The sequence below is a fragment of the Eptesicus fuscus genome, chromosome 2, assembly GCF_027574615.1.
Source record: "Eptesicus fuscus isolate TK198812 chromosome 2, DD_ASM_mEF_20220401, whole genome shotgun sequence".
Taxonomy (NCBI): Eukaryota; Metazoa; Chordata; class Mammalia; order Chiroptera; family Vespertilionidae; genus Eptesicus; species Eptesicus fuscus.
In genome coordinates this window covers 91,937,253-91,957,736 of record NC_072474.1, presented here as the reverse complement: position 1 = coordinate 91,957,736, position 20,484 = coordinate 91,937,253, and the positions used below count along the sequence as shown (strand labels likewise).

General features: G+C 39.9%; 1 protein-coding gene across 2 annotated transcripts in view; it reads left to right on the top strand.

The window, feature by feature from the left end:
• Positions 1–20,484, top strand: part of LIMCH1 (LIM and calponin homology domains 1) — a 323,090-nt gene that overhangs the window by 135,591 nt on the left and 167,015 nt on the right. For both annotated transcript variants that reach the window (XM_008140255.3, XM_054729386.1), the window contains exon 3: positions 17,540–17,609. In XM_008140255.3, coding sequence (XP_008138477.2) covers positions 17,540–17,609 — 70 coding nt within the window. The remainder of the gene's footprint in view (positions 1–17,539; positions 17,610–20,484) is intronic.

Below are 20,484 nucleotides of genomic sequence, written 5' to 3'. Positions count from 1 at the left end.
AGAAAGTGCTCAGCAGTGTCTGGCTCTTGGTTGGCACGCTGGATCCCTAGCTGCTCTCATCATTATTGTTGGAAATAGGCCCCAAATCAGTTATGAACATGACATAGTCAATGGAACTCTGTGACACTGTGTGCCCATCAGCTCTCTCCCTAGGGCTGCCAGCAAGCCACAGGATGGCCGAATTGGGATTTCACTTCCTCACTTCACTTGCCTAGCCTGTGATCAAACACTGGGCAAGAAAGTTTGGGTCCCTTACAAGCTTGATCATCTGTATGTAATGAGCTTTGGCTGGCAGGGCTGGAGGCCTAGAGTGGTTGTTTTGAAAACAGTAACCTTGACCTCTGTGGTGATGTCATTTCCTCCTGCTCCCTCCAGTCTGCTGTGGTTTCTTTCTTTGAGAAGCTGTTCCAGGCCCTCCAGGCTGAGTTAGTGGGTTTCTCTCTGGCTTCTGAGCACCTCTCCTGCTAGCATTTAACTTCACCTCTTTGTCCCACATCTGCTTCCTGTACCAGATTGAAAGCTCCCTGAAGGCCCCTTCTATTTCTCTTTGAATTTCCCTCACTGGGCACTGGTGTAGCACATAATACATCTGTTACAAACACTTATTGAATAAGTCAATACCAGTAGTACGAGTTCTCCCTAGGCTACCTAATCATCAGTGGCCTTAACTTTCTCCCAATCTTAGCTGTCACTCTCAATACTATCCTCTGTCTCTGTCCCCTCCCTACACACACACACACACACACACACACACACACACACACACACACACTTTACATAAGGATGGACCCATCCTTAAAGACTCGGAGATCGAGGGCTGGAAGTATCTGCTTTCTTTATATATAAGGTGCCCCGTGGCAGTGCCCTCTCTGGAGTCACAGAGGTGAACTTAGGGGTTTGTTCTGCAGACACATTTTCACGGAGTGCCAAGCCTGAGTATGTGAGTCTGCAAATAAGTGACTAATAAAGAATGCTTTAGTGGATTTTTGTCTCAGTTCTTATGTTGCTGAAATGATTTTCGGAAGATAAGAAATCTGTTGGCAAACACTTGTTTACATCATCGCTGATGAATGAGCTGCTTATTCTCAGAAGGAGGGTTTGTCTTGGATTCTTGTCCTGATTTCAGCATGAGATTCGGTGTGCCACAGATATGTGCAAGTCTCTAGGAGGGGCTGGGAGTTGGCAGCGCAGCTTTGCATAGAGACATGGTGTCATACAGAGGATTTGGTGGATATCGACCACGTTCTCCAGAGCAATGGAAATGAGAAGACTTTTGAAGAACTCAACAGGACTTGGTAGGATAGGGTATACATGAATGAAAGAAAAGACTAAAAACTTACATCATAGTTTTAATAGTTAGTGACAACAGGGTGGGGCAATTGATGTAAGCTGAAATGGGTCTTCTGTTTGTTGAGAGAGGTCATGATTTCAGTTTGGGCAAAGTGAGTTTGGGATACCAACAGCCTACCCAGCTGTCACCTGTATTTCCTAACCTCTGCAAGGCCTCAGAAAACGGCCTCTCTGGCAGAGGGAGAACTGGAGACCTTAGTAGCCATCCCGGGAACTGCGAGTCAACTGTTCGTGATTCAACCTAATAATTTTAGGTCTGGCTCACGCTTAACAACCGGCTGTCATTAAGAGGGCTTACTAGTATCTAACATAAACTATACATGAAATATTTTTCTTAACTATTAAAAAAGAAGTGAAATTAGCTTGACCCAATGGTTTACATTCTGTCATTCATATGAGACTCTTTTGCAAGTGAAAGGGGTATTACCCAGCTGAGATTCTGGAACAACAAATGAAATCTGGGGCTGTCCTTGGCTACCTGGGATGTATGGTCACCACAGTTGTTGGTGACCGCTGGGAGGTAAACAACCTGGAATAGATCTTCTCACCCTCACACCCCGCCCCCCCACCCCCCCTTTGCAGTTGCTTAGATGGAAACCCAAGGTGGTAGATCCCAGAGTGTCTAGAGCTCCTTTTGTTAGGAGCTCTCTCTCTAACCCAGATGCTCACTCAAATCTCAGCAGACTTGGGTCCTTCTGCCCTTACTGATTTTGGCCTTCGCAGGCTGCTAAGAACTTGATAGGCCTTCTATGTAGGGTTCTCCCTTGTCTTTCTGCCAAATCACAATTGGCCTCCCTGCCTTGGCCTACCTCCAGCTCTTTGGCACCAAGACTCATTAAGCTTTTAAGTTCAAGTGAGGACATTTCAGCCCACTCTTTTTTTAGAGATCTCCAGTGAAAAGCTGCTTTTTGTTTGAAGATTGGCCTGGCTTAGGTAGGAAGTTAGGCAAGAACTGACTCTCCCGACAGCTGTCTGTTAGGAAAGATGAAAACAGATGAAGAACATGGAAGGCGAATTGGTGGGATTCAGGATGAGTAGAATGGGCTCCCAGTGTTGCCTTTTTTTTTTTTTAATCCACACAAAATAAACAGCCCCTGGTTCCTATTCAAAAGAAGGACTCTTAGCACAGTGTGTGTGGGGTTACTGTTCCCATTCAAACTGCGCTTTAGCATCAATTACAAGAGACTACACAAGACTCTTGTGTGCATTTGAGCATTGTGCATTTGAAACATTCTCGAGTTCATCCATCTTTGCAAATATTTTATCTACTTAAAGGTATATAATTTTTGTTTCAACTTCTTTTCTTTGAACACAGAATTTTGCATGGCCTAGACCAAGTAGGACAATTATAGAATATGTTTTCATGCTTCCAAAAAATGTGTTTGAAATTTATGTTAGAATAATTATCATTCAGAAACCACTTCCCTCAAAATGTGCAATAAAACCATTTCCTTCAAAATAGGTGATTTCCTTCCCCCATTAATCTGTGCCTTAATAAATATTAAACTTCTGCTCATTTAAATTTCAGGCCTAATTTCTTTCCTTCTGAGCAAATTTATTACACATTCATTAGAATGACCGATTGACTTTAAAAAATATATAACAGGTTTAAATATGGGCTGCTTGGGTGGTAGAGGATAAATTGACCCAGCCCATTGCCTGCCTGTGGACTTACAGGCAGGATTTGGACTTGCTTACATTTGAGAGGGTTTGGTAGCTTTTCTCATTGTATTTCCTTAGTAATTCCTTTTTTAATTGTGTCTACTCGGCTGTCAGGCTGGGTGGGCTGTTCCCACAATGAAGTGTGCAGAATTCCTGCCCCAACTGTTCCATTCTAAATGTTTCCTTTCGTTTCCCACAGGGGAGGACCTTTTCTTCAATATCCCATCAAGGACCTGGTTTATAAATGATTTCATTTTCCAGTTAACTGTGCAGAAATAGACTTCCCTCTTTATAATAAGGGGAAGAAGAATGAGTGAATGAAAAGACAAATTAAAAAGTTGAGACTTGCCCTGGCTGGTTTGGCTCAGTGGATAGAGCGTCTGCCTGCGGACTGAAGGGGGTCCCAGGTTCGATTCCGGTCAAGGGCATGTACCTTGGTTGCGGGCATGTCCCAAATAGGGGGTGTGCAGGAGGCAGCTGATCGATGTTTTTTTTGTCATCGATGTTTCTAACTCTCTATCCCTTTCCCTTCCTCTCTGTAAAAAAGCAATAAAATATATATATTTTTAAAAGTTGAGACTTTATGGCTAAGTGATTAGCTCTGTGCCTGCCTGTGTTTAGGCCACTGTAGACTCTGCCATGAGGCTGGCATTTCCACACACGGCTTCATCCTTCTCAATGCACCTTCCCACCAGATAGGACATGAGTGAAGTTCCTTTGCCTGGAGCCCGGCATCCCTCACTGCCTGGGCACAATGTTTGTTTGGCTTATCTGAACCACCCCTTTGCATTGGCCACAGAGAATGATTATTTTTCCTATGATTCTCTTTGTTTTGTCCCACTTTCGTGCCTTTGACTGCATTTCATCCCAGCCATTTGGGTGCTCACTTCTCTGTCCATTTCCATCTTTCCAAACCCTAAACTCATGCATTGGATATCTTTTCTTCCACTAAGGTCCCCTCTACCTGCAGCCTGAATTCAGTCTTCCTTCCTCCTCATAGTGCCCATGGCAGTGACAACCGTATATTGTGGGGTGGAGGTGACAACCTTAATTTCAAGTGCTCCCTCTGGTTTCTGATTTGAAAGTATTTTGGCTTTGTCTGGAACAAGTAATTTGTCTCACACATGGCACTACTCATGAGGCTGTCTGTTTTAACTTTCTATTAGATTATAAATTCTTTGACATAGTGACAGTGACTCATAAATTTTTCCATGCCTAACGGTGCTTGCACATGGCAGGAATGTAGTAAATTGGGAGAGAATGGAAGAAAGAAGATTACTCCAAATTTAAAAATTTTGAAGTTATTAACATGTTTATAACATGTTTATAATCAATCCTACCTAATAAAATAGTAATATGCAAATTGACTGCACCTTCACTACGCCCACCAGCCAAAGCCACGCCCACCAGCCAATCAGGGCGAGTATGCAAATTACCCAACAAAGATGGCGGTTGATTTGCATACGCTGAGGGAGGAAGGAGTGAAGACTGAAGACAACTTAGAAGGAAGAGGGAGGAAAAGCAGAAAGCAAGGAGGCTGCCAGAGGGAAAGCTCCGGAGGGGCGGAGCGGGGCAGAGCGGGGGCGGGGCGGGCGGCAGCAGCGCGTGGGTGCAGGTACAGCAGCCGCAAAGGCGGCGGCAGCGGCTGCAAAGGCGGCGGCAGCGGCAGTGCATGCGGCCGCAGCGGCCACTTGCAGGATTCTTCCTGCAAATGGGCTACTAGTCAGTGTATATTCAGACAATATAATATTAACTCAAAATGGAGCGTAAATGTAAAAGTAAGAACTAAAATTGTACAATATTAGAACATAGGAGTATATTTTGGTGACCTTGGATTAGACAATGGTTTCCTGAATATAACATCAGAAGTAAAAACAACAAAAGAAAAGTAAGTAAATAGGACTATGTCAAAATTAAATGCTTTTGTCCTATAAATTATATCATCTCCCAGCCCACAGAATGGTATAAATTATGCTATTTGCAAATCGTATGTTTGAAAAGGAGCTTATATAAAGAACCCTTATAACTCAATATTAAAAGCAGAAACAATCCAATTAACAGTGGGAAAATATATCTGAATTGCTATTTCTCCAAAGAAGACATAAAAATGGCCAATAAGCCCAGCCGCCGTGGCTCAGTGGTTAAGCATCGACCTTTGAACCAGGAGATCATGGTTTGATTTCCCTTCAGGGTACATGCCCGAGTTGTGGGCTCAATCCCTAGTAGAGGGCATGCAGGAGGCAGCAATCAATGACCCTCTCTCATCATTGATGTTTCTCTCTTCCCTCTCCCTTCCTCTCTGAAATCAATAAAAAAAAAAATATTTTTTAAAATGACCAATAAAAACATGAGAAGATGCTCAACTTCATTAGTCTTTAGGATAACGCAAATCAAAACCACTATGATATACCACCTCACACCCACTGAAATGGCTGTAATGAAAAAGGAAGACAGTAAATATGGAATGGATGCGGATAAATTGGGACCTTCATACATGGCTGGTGGGAATGCAAAGTGGTGTAATCACTTTGGTAAACAATTTGGCAGTTCCTCAAAAGGTTAAACATTAAGTTACTGTATGACCCAGCAATTATACTTCTAGTTACATATCCAAGAGAAGTGAAAACGTATGTCCAAACAAAAACTTGTACCCAAATGTTCATGACAGCATTATTCATAAGAGTCAAATGACAGAAACAACCCAAATGCCCATCAACTGATGAATGGATAAATAAAATGTGTTATGTCCATACAATGGAATATTATCTGGCCACAAAAAGGAATTAACTGCCATATATTCAGCAACATGGATGAGCCCAAACCAATATGCTAAGTGAAAGAAACCAGTTGCACAAGACTGCATAATATATGATCCCATTTATATGAAATGTCCAGAATAGGCAAATCTATAGAGGCAGAAAGTTGATTTGGGTTGTTAATAGCTAGAGGTTGTAGATGCATGGGATGGGAAGTTAAAGCTATTGATTGGGTATGGCGGTTCTTTCAGGGGAAAAGAAAACTAAAATTACTTCATAGTGATGATTGCTTAATCCTGTGAATATACAAAAAAAAAAAATCAGATTCTAGTTTTAGTGGGTGAACTCTATGTAAATTACATCTCAAGTTGTTAAGACACACACGTTAATGATATTTAAAATTTTGCTTCAAGATGTTTAATATGCCCTTTAGAAGACTTATTGCAAGTGTCATTTCTGCATTTCTTGATGTGCTAGTATCACATTGTACTGAGCTGCCAGATGTAAAGGAAATAACAAAATAAAACTAAAAATCAAAGGCACACTCATTAAAATCAGGAAGCATAACATTAGATAAAGGAAGGCCACAGAATGGAGAAACGAGACTTTATTGCTTAAGCACTGCCCTTCTCCTTTAGTTAAAGCTCCTTTTCTACAACAGATGAAAAGGCTTTGCTTTTAGTCTCATCTGTTCCCTGTCGGAGCTTCTGGCCTCGAGAACACATTGTCCATGCCTCTGAATAAGTCTGTACTTAGTTTACCCAGTAAAGTAAAATGGTGTGTGCCTTCTCCCCCCACCCCCCACGCCCCTTTCTCTTTCTGTGTCTTGTAGCACATCAAAGGGAAGAACCCAGAGATTTCACTGCCTCCTTTGGGGCCAACCAGCTCACATCTGTCCTTCAGAGAAGAACACAGTGCCTCCATTAATTCCCCCTTCCCTGTGCCTCGGCCCCCTCCGCCCCATTCACAGACCAGCAAGAACTTAAAAGAAGTAACAGTAATTGGTGGGAATGAACTGGAAACCTGTCAATGATCCTTACATGGTGTGGTTGCCTGAGCCCACCTTTAGTCTTGGTGCTGAGAAAATGGTTCAGTTGTGATTCACAACAACAGTTGCAAAATTGCCAGTGAACCTGAAGTCCACTGCAATTTCAAAACTGATGTTTTCGACTTCCGAATACTTTGCATTTATTTGTTTCATTATCTTACTCAGCAATCATAAGTTTAGGCCCCACCAACGACTGGCCCTTACAGTAGAACTGGGCTTACAGAGAGGACTAACCCTTTGCCTGGTGGGGAATTTGGACAGTTTTGGTGATATATAATAAATAGGGAAGCAAAAGAGTGTTGGGACATAGAGGTGGGAGATACACTCCCTACCTAGGAAATGGTTCAGAAAGAAGATAATATTTAAGCTGGGTTTTGAAGGATGAGTAGGAGTTTGCTAGGCCACAAAGGTATGGGGAGAGGCTTGTGGGAAAGGCAAGTAAGAGAGAGGGAGCAGGAAGCATATGAGAGTACTCATCAATATGAAGGGACTTTGCATGCTCAAGAAAGGAATTGTGGCCAGAGCCTAGGATGGAATGGGGCTGACTGGAGATGAAAGATGAGTATCCGTTTGAAAATGATCAGTTTGAGAAAGACCTTGAATACCATGTTAAAAAGTTTCTACAGCATCCAGCCAACAATAGGCAGCTAGCATGGCCTCTATGCAGAAGAGCAAGGGGATTAGCTTTACTTTTGAGGAAATGACATCTGTTGGCAGTGGAGAGTTTTGATTACTTTCTGCTGTGCACCAAACATAAATATTTGAATAAAATGCCAGGGCAATGAGAAGCAGAAATGCTTCTTACACTTGTCTTGCTATGCCCATCCTTTATTTATAACTTTACTGCGTGTAGCCTATGTTTTCAAAGTTCTTTTTTCAGGCCACTCATTTAGAACTTGGAAGTTATTGCCCCATAGAATTGGTACTCTTCACAAAGTCTTGGGTAATCCATTCTACATCTGAGATTGTGTCTGTCCCTCTGTAGATCCCAGTCCCCTGAGGGGGTATTGGCTTAACTCCACACCTGGTGTGGGGTGTTTGATAACAATATGTGAATGAATAGGAAATCAATCCAGAGTTCGAACTAGCCACATTAGGCGCTAACCTCCCCTTTCTAGGATAGCAAAGGGCCTCTTAGCCTTTCCCTATCACCTTCAGGATGGCAAGTTAGGTAGGGAGATAGGAGCCTTGGCAAGAGGCAAAGGAAAGCTAGACTTTGGCAGGGAAGCAGGACCAGAGGCAGTGTGGGCACAGCTGCAATGCAGCTGAGATTGTCCTTGGAGCTTCTTACTGCCTTTGCTTTGTTGTCCTTCCTTCCTTCCTTCCTTGCTTCCTTCCTTCCTTCCTTCCTTCCTTCCTTCCTTCCTTCCTTCCTTCCTTCCTTCCTTCCTTCCTCCCCATCCCCAGTTACAGAGACTGCATTTATGTGGGCCTGCCCTTCAATAGGACTAATGTCATCTCATTCCCTCATTTCTGTCTTTTCATCTCTCCCAACTCCCAACCTAGAGTGAGCCACAGACAGGATGCTTGGGAGATCTGAGCCAACAGTTGACACATTGGATTTCCACCTGTGGGCAGGGCTGGGGTTGAAACCTTCTTGGAGGGGAAGAGATGATAATAATGGCTGCCATTGATGAAGTGTGTATTATCCACCAGACTTGTGCCAAGTGTATTGCATGCATATCTCACGGTGTCATGCCATGACTTGTAGGTATTATTGTTCCCACTTTACAGAGGAGGACACGGAGGCTCATAGATGTCGAATACTTAAATAACTTGCCTCGTGAGTTGCAGTGTTGGATTTGAACCCAGGTCTTTCTCTGTTAGGAAGCTCTTAGTACTCTTGGAATTTTATGGGTCCCAGTTCTGGAACACTTGGCTCTGAGCACTTCCTGCTCAAGGAGAATGGATAACGAGAGGCTGGCTGCTTACCACTCTCCAGCCTGGATACAGAAGCTTTCAGAGCAACGTCACAGCAATGTCACTTCCCAAGTTATCTGTCCACCCTCCTGACAGTAAATTCAGCAATACCATGGTTTAGCTGTGCAAAAGAAATACTAATTACAACCATTTTTCCATAATTACCACATAGCCCGATGATGATTACCCGTATCATTGCCTGTGTCAGAGTAACTTTAGTCTGTGCTTTATTTGGTTATACTAAATTCTGTTCACGCATTGCCAGGTTTCACAGCTCATTGATCATGTGTCATCTTAAACTTGTATCTTATAAAAGTGGGGAGGACCTTGAGCGGGAGGCACAGTGGAAAAGGCAGTTTGGGGTCAAGGGGGCTTGATTAGCAGGTGAAGGCACTGGGGAGAGTCCTGTGGAAATCATTGGAGGAAGGAAGCGGTATAACCAAAGTCAAGGGTTTGGTGGGGTAGGTTTTCAAGGGTTGGGTAGGTAGGTCAATTAAGATGACAGAGACTGGTGGCTGGAGATTAGCTATGGAAATGTAAAGAGTTAAAGCATCATGGGAAAGCCCTCTTCTCAAATATAGAAACCTCAGACATGTGCCTGGTGATAGTTTCCTTATCTAAATTGTTTTATTGTTTTAGTCTTCTTCTAATCCAAAAATTCCATAATTTCCAGACAATAAGAATGGTTGTGCAAAGATTGGCCTGTGAGACAGGTTAGAAATGAACCAAAAAAGGCTCCAAGATAACAGATAATTTCCATAGGTTCCCTTCGTACTTACAGATTATTTCATTAGTGTTAGATCCAGGGGGAAGGCTGTGCCCAGGGGTTCAATTTTGCATTTGGGGACAAAGCTTTTCTGGAAAAGGACCTCCTGATCTGGAGAACTATAATAATTAAGGTAATGGTGGGTGCTATATCTCTTCTTACCCTCAGTGGTTTAATACAATGGAAATGTACTCTCATGTAGCCCAACTTTGGCAGAAGGGAAGGGTGGGGGTAACTGCTCCAGCCAGATGTTCAGGGACCCCCGCTAATAGGGACTCCACCCTTGACACATAGCTTCTAAGGTCTTCCTTGGTGCCAGTGGGGGAGGAGAGGGAGAATGGAGAATTGCCTGGGAGAGATTTTAGGGGAAGGCCTGGTTGTGATATATATCACTCTGCCCACATGCCATTGGCCAGGACTCAGTTGTATTGTTATAGAAAATTGCAAAGGAGGCTGGGAAATGTAGTCTAGCTGTGTGCCCAGGAGAAGAAGGAGACAAGTTTGGTGAGCAGTCTCTGCCACAGGAGCTGCATTGAATAATCACAGCACTGCTGAGCCCTGGAACTCACAGGTAGGCTCAATTTCTCTGAATCTCAAGCCTAGGAAGGCTTTCTGAAGCTCTTACGATCTCTTCTTTAGATATATTCAAGGCAAATAGCTTAACTAGACCTAAAACTCACAGATTCTGGACAATGCATAGCACCCCTCAAACATTTGGTAGATATTAATGATGGCAATTTGCATTCCATCACTATTTTGTTCATATGAAACTCCCCTTTTGGTTCAGGTTTCACTTTTCCCCTTATTTTAGTCAATTTTCCTTGACCTCAGATGGTTTATTAACGTTCCTGCTTTTGCCAAGGCAACCCTAAAAAGAAAACTTTAAAAATGACATCTGTAACAGGTTTATGGTCAAGGTTAAATTGATCTCATGCTTAGGTTAAAAAATAGTTGTCATGTTGGATTAAATGAAAGCATATATAACTTCGTCTAGGACAACTAGTCAAACCTAAAAAGTGACCAAGGAAACCACATAGCAAAACACAATTGAGCCAAATTAAAAGGGACACAAAATAGGTAATTTTGTGATCATAGTTGCCTATTGCAGCTGTATAAACCAAGTTAAATGAAATGATGATGTAATATTTTGTTGCAAAGAATAAAATGATTTCCCATGAGTTTAAGCGTGAATTCCCCAACCCTGTGTTCAAGGTCCGAATAGCGTCTCTGCTGTCCCCTAAACTCTAGAATAATTATTAGACTTAATTTCTGAATTGAATGCCTTGTAGAAAAAGCTGAATTTCACAATCCTTTAAACAATTTTACCTTTAATGTTTATATGACAGTCCAGTAACAAATAAACTGCTTATTGGTATAATGCCTAATGTCTGGATGCTCTACTAACACATCCTTTGTAGACCTATTTTCAGTGCTGTGCCCTTGGGAAGCAATTATATTGGCTGCTGGAATAGTTCGTTTGAAACAGAACCATTCTGTCCCAGAGCAGGCATTTGAGATGTTTTTCTTTAATTGCAAATAGAAACCAATTTCTTCGGTTGGTATCTTATAGCCATTAAAGAATGATTGAGGGCCTACCACACTGTGTTACAAAGAGTAATCAAGTGCAACCTGTGTTCTAATTAGAACATAAGCATCTTTTCCTGGGTGTCTCAACAATTGTTTCTTTAGGAATCTGATCATTAATCTTTTAAGAACTGTATTTGTAGAATGTGTTCAGAGCAGGTCTTGAATTCACCTTCTCAAAAACTAAAGATGGCTGTGCATTAGGTGGGATGACAATGAGCCACGTGTGCACAGTCCTGGCCTTCCTGTGGGTTTTAAACCCATTAGTGAGCCATTCTCCTGAGGGAGAGCCTGGGGTCTGCCCTGTCTTCTCTTGGATCCCCGGTATCCGACTTCGGGCCAGAACATTATGCAAGCTCAATAAATATTTGTTGAGTACATGAAGGAACATATGGGATAGCCTTTCTGGAAATAGGTCACAGTATGTTTTAGATTTAGAATATAAGAGTTTAGTAGACACCATTTAATTTGTATCATATAAGAAACACATGTATTTTTGCTTACCTTCAATGCCATTAACTTTTTCATAATCAGAGATTATCCAAGATCATGTATTTTTTTCCTGTTTCTAGATGTTTCTCACCAGACATATATTAGGCAAGCTATAGAGTTTATTGACTTGATTCATTTATGTGAGATTTTTATCCAAAGGTGACCAGAAAAAGAAAATAAGTAAAACTTATTTTAGTGTTTGGCAGCTGGCCAGTGGAAAAGTTGAAACTAAAATAACTTATATTTACCTAGCAAAAAGGGACATGTGTGGTATATTAAATGAGTGTGAATATGGAAGTTTCCATTTACTAACTGCCAGCAACACATTGTCCGTTTGCTTCTCACCACAATCCTGGATGGAAGATGTGTGTTTTTATTTTATGTTAATTAATTAATTAATCAATCAATCAATTAATTTATTTATAAATTTATCTTTATTGTTGAAAGTATTACAGATGCCCCCTTTTTTCCCCATTGACCCCTTCTAGCCTGCACATACCACACCTCTTTCACTCCCCCAACCCCCATCATCATATGTCTGTGTCTATGGGTTATGCATGTATGCATACAAGTTCTTTGGTTAATTTCTTCCCACCCACTCACCCCTGCCTTCCCTCTGAGATTCGACAGTCTGTTCCATGTTTCTATGTCTCTGGATTTATTTTGTGCATCAGTTTATTTTGTTCATGGGATTTCACATATCAGTGAGATCATGTGATACTTGTCTTCCTCTGACTAGCTTATTTCACTTAGCATAATACTCTCCAGGTTACTTCATGCTGTCTCAAAGGGTATGAGATCCTAAGGTGTGTTTTTTTCAAATCTCCATTTTTTAAAAGGGAAAGCTGTGGCTCTGATCAAGCCACTTTCCAGCACAGTAACTCATAGTTAACACATGTTAGATTTACTTTTTAAACCTTGACCACTTACTCCAAATTCACTGCACCTTTCTCTTCACTAAGCTGAGTATTATAGGTTATTTGTGATGCTTTATTTATATACTAGAGGCCCGGTGCATGAATTCGTGCATGGGTGGGGTCTGGCCAGCCTGACCAGGGGGAGGGGACATGGCCGGTTGGCCAGCTTGCCTGCTGGTCGAACTCCTGGTAGAGGGGACCATTTGCATATTAGCCTTTTATTATAGAGGATGCTTTCTGATAACCATGGTTTTTAATAAGCAAAAATTTTCTACATGAATATAGTTGTAAATTTATGTTTTTCCTATTTGCATATAGTGGAGATTTTAAATTATAAATCAGAGTATTTCCATCTCTGTCTTTAAAATCATCATATGTATTTCTGAGTAGATTATATTTAGGAAATAATTAGACACCTTACGTGGGCCTGGATGTTGCTTTCACATTGGCTCTCATGTCATATGTCTCCTCCTTCCACTCACTCTGCTTGGCTACATTGGCCCTTGAATATACCAACACTCCTGCCTTTGGGCCCTTCTACTAACTGTTCAGTCCACCTGGAACTCTTGTCTTCAATCGTTCCTTGGCTAATTCCTTAGTATCATTCCATTTTTTCCCTCAAATATTCCCTTCCAGAGCAACCTTCTGACCACCCAATAAAACTTCCACCTGTATCACCTGTTACTATGCTCATCTTCCCAGTGCTTATGCTATCTGAAATTTTCTTCTCATTTATCTACTTGTTTATTTTCTGTTGCTCTACCTGTTTGCCAAGGTGATACGTTCCAAAGAGCAGGACCTTTGCTTGTCTTGTTCACTGCTGTCCTCCTGGGCCTAGAATTGTGTGCCGCATACAGCAGGCACTTGATAAATAACTGCTGGGTAAATATCAGAAAAACAGTTCATCCCAACTAGCTCTCACACTGACATTTTTATTATCTTTATTTTTGTTTGTAGTTGTGGGTATATTTAACGCCAAAGATAGGTATTAGTAAAAATGTTTACTTTTTTGTTGTATAGAATTATACCAGTCTCCCAGAAATGTCTTGAGATGAGTACAAAGATAATCTATTAATAGATGGAGAGAGCAAACTACCTTTTCAGGCCCTGTAGCCATTGATTTTGGGGAGCACAGACCACAAGTGGGAAATTGGTGTGGGGTTCTGCTCAGTGGGGAGTGAATGACCATCTTGTATTCTCTTAAATATCTCATGATAATATAGATTAACTTGGATTTGAGGTGTCTTAAACACTTCACCACCCCCCAGGAGACACCCTCTTCCATTTTCTTTTCATTCCCATCTAGTGTTGATATCATCCCATTGTATTTAGACAGTTTTGGTGTGTGTGTGTGTGTGTGTGTGTGTGTGTGTGTGTGTGTGTGTGTGTTTTAATTACATACTAAAGCGGGACTTTCTAAAGCACCAAGTTACAGATTAAAATGACTGGCCTAGGATATGAAGGCTGTCTCAGTGTGCTACAAACGAACTATGCATGTCTCCAGGGAAGTCTTCACATCTGTTTGGGGCTTAGTCTTTTCTTCTACAAAAATGGTACAATTAATACATGACCTGTCTCTACAGGAAAGGACAGGAGACAGTGCATCTCAGTAAGTTCATGACTAGAAAATATCATCATTATCATTGCTTTAAAGCCGGTCATCAATAAGTATTTATGTTTTAATTTGCACAGGGAGGCAAGAGTGGTGTTTTTTTTTTTAAAGAGTGGTTTTTAATAAAATTGCAAGTGAGCAGCCTTGACTCTTCCTCATAGCTGTGTTGTTGAACTTCTCGTTTGACTCCTAATATATCCCAAAAAATGCCTCCAGTTTAACGCAAAATACAAGATAAGCAGGTGCTTGGCATTTCTGCAATGTGAATTCAATGTTATCTTTTATCGTTGTGTACTGTCAACTGTGTATGAAACTGGGGCAATGTTTATATGGAAAAAAATCACTTGCCTTGATCTTGAAAGTATTTCAAATATTTAAGAGCACTTTGGCTGTTTATTTTTTCATTTGTGGTTAAAAATTTTGACAGTGAGCATAGGTTTTTGTTGCTCTTTTAATTAAGGTCTAGCATTAAAATTGGGTTTTTGTTTTTGCTTTTTACAGTTTCATGTCACAGGAAAGATTTATGCCATATAAATATAATTCTACAAAGAGTGGATATAATGAAGTATTTCATATTGCTTAAAATAAAAATACGCATAAAAGAGGACATGGTGGAGCCATCATAATAAACTTTTTAACACAAGTCTTAGACTTAGGTGACAAGAGTGCCTCTTTAAAAGGCAATTTTTAACTTACGATTTTTTTGGTAAGCTGTTTGTTATTCTTTCTACTTTGGTTAATTAGCAAAAAGCTTGGGAGTATCTGGTGGCAATGTATTTTATTTCATTAGAAAGATCTAAAATATTAGAGAAAGTGGTTGATGTCAAATGCTGTGGATTGAATTAGTATAAATGCACACAAATGTGGGGAAACATTTATAGAGAACTTTAATGCACCAGGCTCTATGCTAGCTTCTCACGTATTTTGTCACATTGAAGTCTCAGTGATACTCAAGCAATTGGTACCATTATATTGTATGTTGCAGTTGAGGAAACTGAAGTTCATGTGCTTTTCCGAAGCAACAGCCCTAATAGATGACCAGCAGCATTTGGGATTTGGTCGGTTGCACTCCAGAGCCAATGCTCTCACCCTGCTGCCAACTCCATCAGTCTGTAGTCTACAGCTGTTAGAAAGAACATAGGTCCACGGGTACTGATAAGTCAAATCTCCAAGGCAAATTGTTTAACCTCCAAGACATATCATTAAGGAGAAACACAAGGTGTAGAACAGTGCATGTTACATGCTACATATCTGCCTTAAAAAAATTGCATGTGTCTTTATATACTTTCTTTGGAAATTCTTTAAGGTTACCTTCTGGGACCTTGAGGGACTCAGCATTTTACCAAACATCCTTTTAATTCCTTTTAAATAGTACTGTGCACAAATATTATTTTAAAATCCAGTTTAAAATGACAATGTTAAAAACTAGTGAGAAAAATCATGTATCTTTATGATGATGTACATTTAAAACCTGCTTTGGAGACATATGTCTATGTGTTTATTTAAACCACAATATGTGGGGTGTTGACCTTGTGTTAGAGAGCGTGCTGATCAGGAAACTTGGGCACCAGGCCTGACTGCACCCTCATCAATGCTGGGAAGTTACTCATTCATCACCATCAGACCTCCATTTGCTAAACTGTAAAATGAGAAGAGTGAATAAGTTGCCTTCTAACTGAAGTTATAAATAAGTTATAATAATTTCAAAATAACTTATAAAGAAATAATTTTAAAAAGATTAAATTCATGGTTAAAACTAAGTGAGTTCATGCAAAGAGCTCCATCTTGGCTCTCAGTGGGCAAAAAGGCACAAGTCCACTCCGGGTGCTACTTATTGGTGGTGGCTCGTTGGAATTGCAGTGGAAGTTATTAAGAACAGGCAAAATCCTTGGTGAAAAAACAGAATATCCTACTTGTCATAACTACTGTAGGCACATTTCTTAAACTATTAATACATAGTGGTGTCAAAGTCAAATATAGGTTGCATTCCAGACTAATCATTAAACTATTTCAAAGTATCTTTTGTTACTGATTTGTAGAAATCTATCAAGCATAGGTTATTCATAATTGACTAGAATCTTGGATTGCATGAATTATAGGCATACCTCCTTTTATTGCACTTCATTTTATTGTGCTTCACAGGTGTTGATTTTTTTTTTTTTTTGACAAATTGAAGGCAAGACCCTCCACCAGCTAAAATATTTTGACTCACTTTATTGCAGTAGTCTGGAACCAAACCCGCAATATCTCCGAGGTATGCCTGTATAATAGAGGTTGGCAAACTTTTTTCTGTAAAGGGCCAAATAGTAAAAATTGTATACTTTGTGGACCATATGTTCTCTCTTATAACTACTCAGCTCTGCACAAAAACATCAGTAGACAACACATAAGTGAATGGGCATGGCTGTTTTCCAGTAAAACGTTTTTACAAAATCAGGCATTGGGCCAAATTTGGCCCATGGGTTAGAGCTTGCTGACCCCTGAATTATAATAAATTCCTGCCCTAAGTTTCTTTTTGCACTGTATCCTGAGATAAGTTGCCTGATTACCTCTCCTCAACGCCTGAATGTGGGAATAAATGCTTCCATTCTACAACCCCTTACCTTCAGTATCCCTTTATAAATAACCTGGTTTGCCAAATGCTACATTCCACCACATCACCCTGATGCCAACCCTATTTTAGTTTTACAAGTTGCCCTTCTTTCTTTCTTTTGTTTTTACTCTGAATTGATATTTTCTGAAGACAAGTAGTTGTAGTTATTTTTCTCTTGTGTTCCCCATGTTGTATTACCATTTTTATGTGATTTCAACCTTTACCCCGAAAATGTTTTGCTCACATATTTTTGTACCTAGGGAACTGTGGTCAGCCTTGTTCAAAATCTTCAGAACATGATTGGTTAACCTCTTGCTAAATGTATTCTTCCCTTTCTTAAGGGTAACTCAGCCACAATTAACAAGCAACCTTCTCAAAGAACAAGCATATCTGGAGGTAGAATTAGTCTTGGCAAATTATTTGGGAAGATAGACGTTGGTCTCTGAACTTAGCGCATTCCTGGAGAGATCCCTGCCTTAACCAGGAGAATTGGGAAAGAGTCTTGTCTATGTAATACCTGGCTCCAGTCCTAGACTATTCCCTCCTAACCTCCATCCAATTGACATGTTTGTCTTTTCTCTTGAAGCATCTCCCAGCCTCCATCCTTTCATCTCTCCCAACATTTCCAAGTTCCAGAACTTCACCTGCCACTGACAAACTTGATGTTGGCAAAGCTCTTCACTTGTATGTACTAAGGCTCATAGATTATTGAGATTTACCACATGCTTTGAATTCCTGCTTTTCCTATTCAGCAATTTAGCTGTAGCCCCGGATAAAGGTGATGTGTGCGATCCATCTTGCTTTATGTCTCATTTGACATTCTGCCTTTTTCATGACAGGTTGCTGAATGCTATAAAGCCAGGACTTGTTAAAAAGATCAATAGATTGCCTACCCCCATTGCAGGATTGGTGAGTATCCAGAATTGAGATTTATTTTCCAATATTGCTTTGCTCTAACCTAAGGGTCATGACAGTGCCATTTATTACAGTTCTCGCCTGCAATATATATTCCACTTGAATGAGAATGCATTGAAGCCATTAAACTAAGAGGTCACTTAAGAATGAAAGATTGCAGTTATGCCTAAATGTCATCTTAATCTTTGTTTGTATTTTTCCCATGAGTGATAAGGACCTTTATTTTTAAAGAGGTAAATTTGTTTTGGGTTGAGAGGTGAATAATTAGGTTGACCCCAGGGCAGGAATGTGATTGCAATTATGGTTTCTCATTTCAGTTTTTCATTGCATTCCCCTGGAATGGAGGGGAGAAGAGGTAGAGAGAAAGGGAATTTCATGATTAACAAGCAGCACTGTCATGATAAATTGCTGTTTTCAGTCTTAAAAATTCTACTTGTGCTTAAATACCACATTTGTGGACCAAGTCTTCCAGATAGTGGACACTAAATCTTCCATCATCTGGAGAACTGTTTTAGGAGAGTCCTTGCCCTGCTGAACCTCCATCTAAAGCTCATGTGTTCTCATATGGTCAGAAGCAGGATTTTTTTCAACCTGCATAGACATGCTTCATAATTCTTGGCAACTAATTCCAATTATTTAATTGATGTTGCCTTTTGTGTAAAAAAAAAAAAAGGGGGATAAAGATGGAAGATCAAGAAGACAAACACATCTTAGTTGTGGAAGGAACTTGGCACATGTACACGCTCAAACACACACACGTGCACAAAAAGCCGAGAATGTATGTGCCCTGGTAAATGATTCACTATTTTCATTGTGACTGCCTCCAATGCATGTGGTTTTGCAGAAAACAATTAGAAAAATGTCAAGAATTTAGGCAGGCTCCTACATAGACCTTACTGATTGTTGTTTAAAAGTTTTAAAGCCACATCACGATGACTAATTAAAAATGTAAGTTTAAAAAATTGTGTTTGAGAATTGTGAGGGTCATGGTAATAAGGACATGGTTTTAGAAAGTTGAATGGAATGGATTTTTTTAAATTGTAAGAATTGCTATTTCTGTGAATGCATTTTATTTCCTGTACTGGTTGGTAGTAAGTTAATGATTAGTCATTAAAAATCCTGCCAATTTTGTTCATCAAAATCATGTAACCAAGTATGTTAATAGATAGGTAAATAGATAGATTTAGAAGGAATAGATTTGAAAATTTTATGAATAATCAATCTGTTTATGGCTATCATATATTGCATATTTAATATGTAATATGTAATTTAACATTTTTTATTAACTCCATCTCTTCCAAACATTAAGGCCATAGTCTTAATGATACTGACAAATTTATGTTTGGCCTCAGGCCTGTGGCATCTCCTGACCTTGAAGCTCTGGGATTTAATGTTATAGGATCAAAACTGGCAGGAGGAAGTCAAGAAAAGGGCCCTGGTAAAATCCATGTGAACAGAAGCAAGCCACTCTGAGACCAGAAGCTAAAGAGAAAAGGGTTTTGAATTGAACCCTTAATTTAATTATGAATCATAAATAATTTTAGTAAAACTGAGGGTGTGGGACATGTGCATTGACCTTTATATCATTTCTTATTGTAGATCAAAGGTTGTTTTTGCAAATTGCCTCTACTTTGGAGCAGGCAGGCAATTTGATTAAAGATAAAAAGGGGACCTTGGTTGCTTTCCTCCATTTATATCCTTGACTTTTATTTCTCCTTTTCTTCATTTGAATTTCCTTTCCACTTTGTTCTTTCCATCATTTTTTCCTTTTCCTTGCCCTTTTCCAACTAACACTTCCCCACTCACTTTCATCTTTCATCACTTATACTTTCCTTACCAATTTGTTATTGTGATGTCATGGTTTATAATAAGAAATATATAGTTTATCTTTGTCCACTTCTGGCACAGAGCTCTTAAAACTCTTGGATTTCCTAAGCAATAAGAGCAATGGGAACACCTGCTGGTAATATTAGTTGTTTTTGTGTGTGTTTTTGTCATTGGCTCCTGAAATAGCTTCAGTTTCATAAAGATTGAAGGTGTGTCTTTTTATTCAGAGCAAGCCCCATTCAACCACACCTGAGTTTCTGTTCACGTGGTGACTTAGAAAGCCCACCTTCCCCCAAGGTTGGGGGCTGTTGCCAGGGAAACCAAACAGAGGATTAGATCAAGCATGTCAAACTGGCGGCCCGCAACTAATATTTTTGCGGCCCAGCCGATATAACGGTGTGTAAGAAATGTTTTAATAAAAATTTTGTAACTTATTTTTTACAATATCCTGTTATACATAATTATTAATAACAAACTACAACATTCGCTAATGACTGATACTATAATCATGTTGCATTCATTTTCCTTACGCGACTTACACGCAGGTGCACCATTTCTATCAAATATTTTAGCAGCCGATTGTACTGACTTGTTTGATGTGCGCAACAGGAAATATTTCACTTTTGGAGAACAAGAAAAATAGGTTTAATTGCATTACGTTTATTAATTTGTGCAGTTATTCAGTGTCTGGTAAGTTAATGTTCAAGAAAAATATTAATTTTTATTAAAATTTTCTATTATTTTATGTTAATGATTACTCATTTATTTCAGCCCTTTGTATTCAGCATGTCTCTATCGAAATAAACCTACATTTCTATGAAAATTGAAGCTTTTATTATTTTGCAGCCCACATAAACTTAAACCTTGTTTATTTGGCCCGTCTTAGCCTTTGATTAGAGGATTGAAACTTTGGATTAGAGGATTGAAACTTTCAGTCTCACCACACCCCCAACCTGCCGGAAGGGAAGAGGTGATAGAGATTGAATTCAATCACCAATAGCCAATCGTTTAATCAATTGTACTTATATAATAAGGTCTCCAT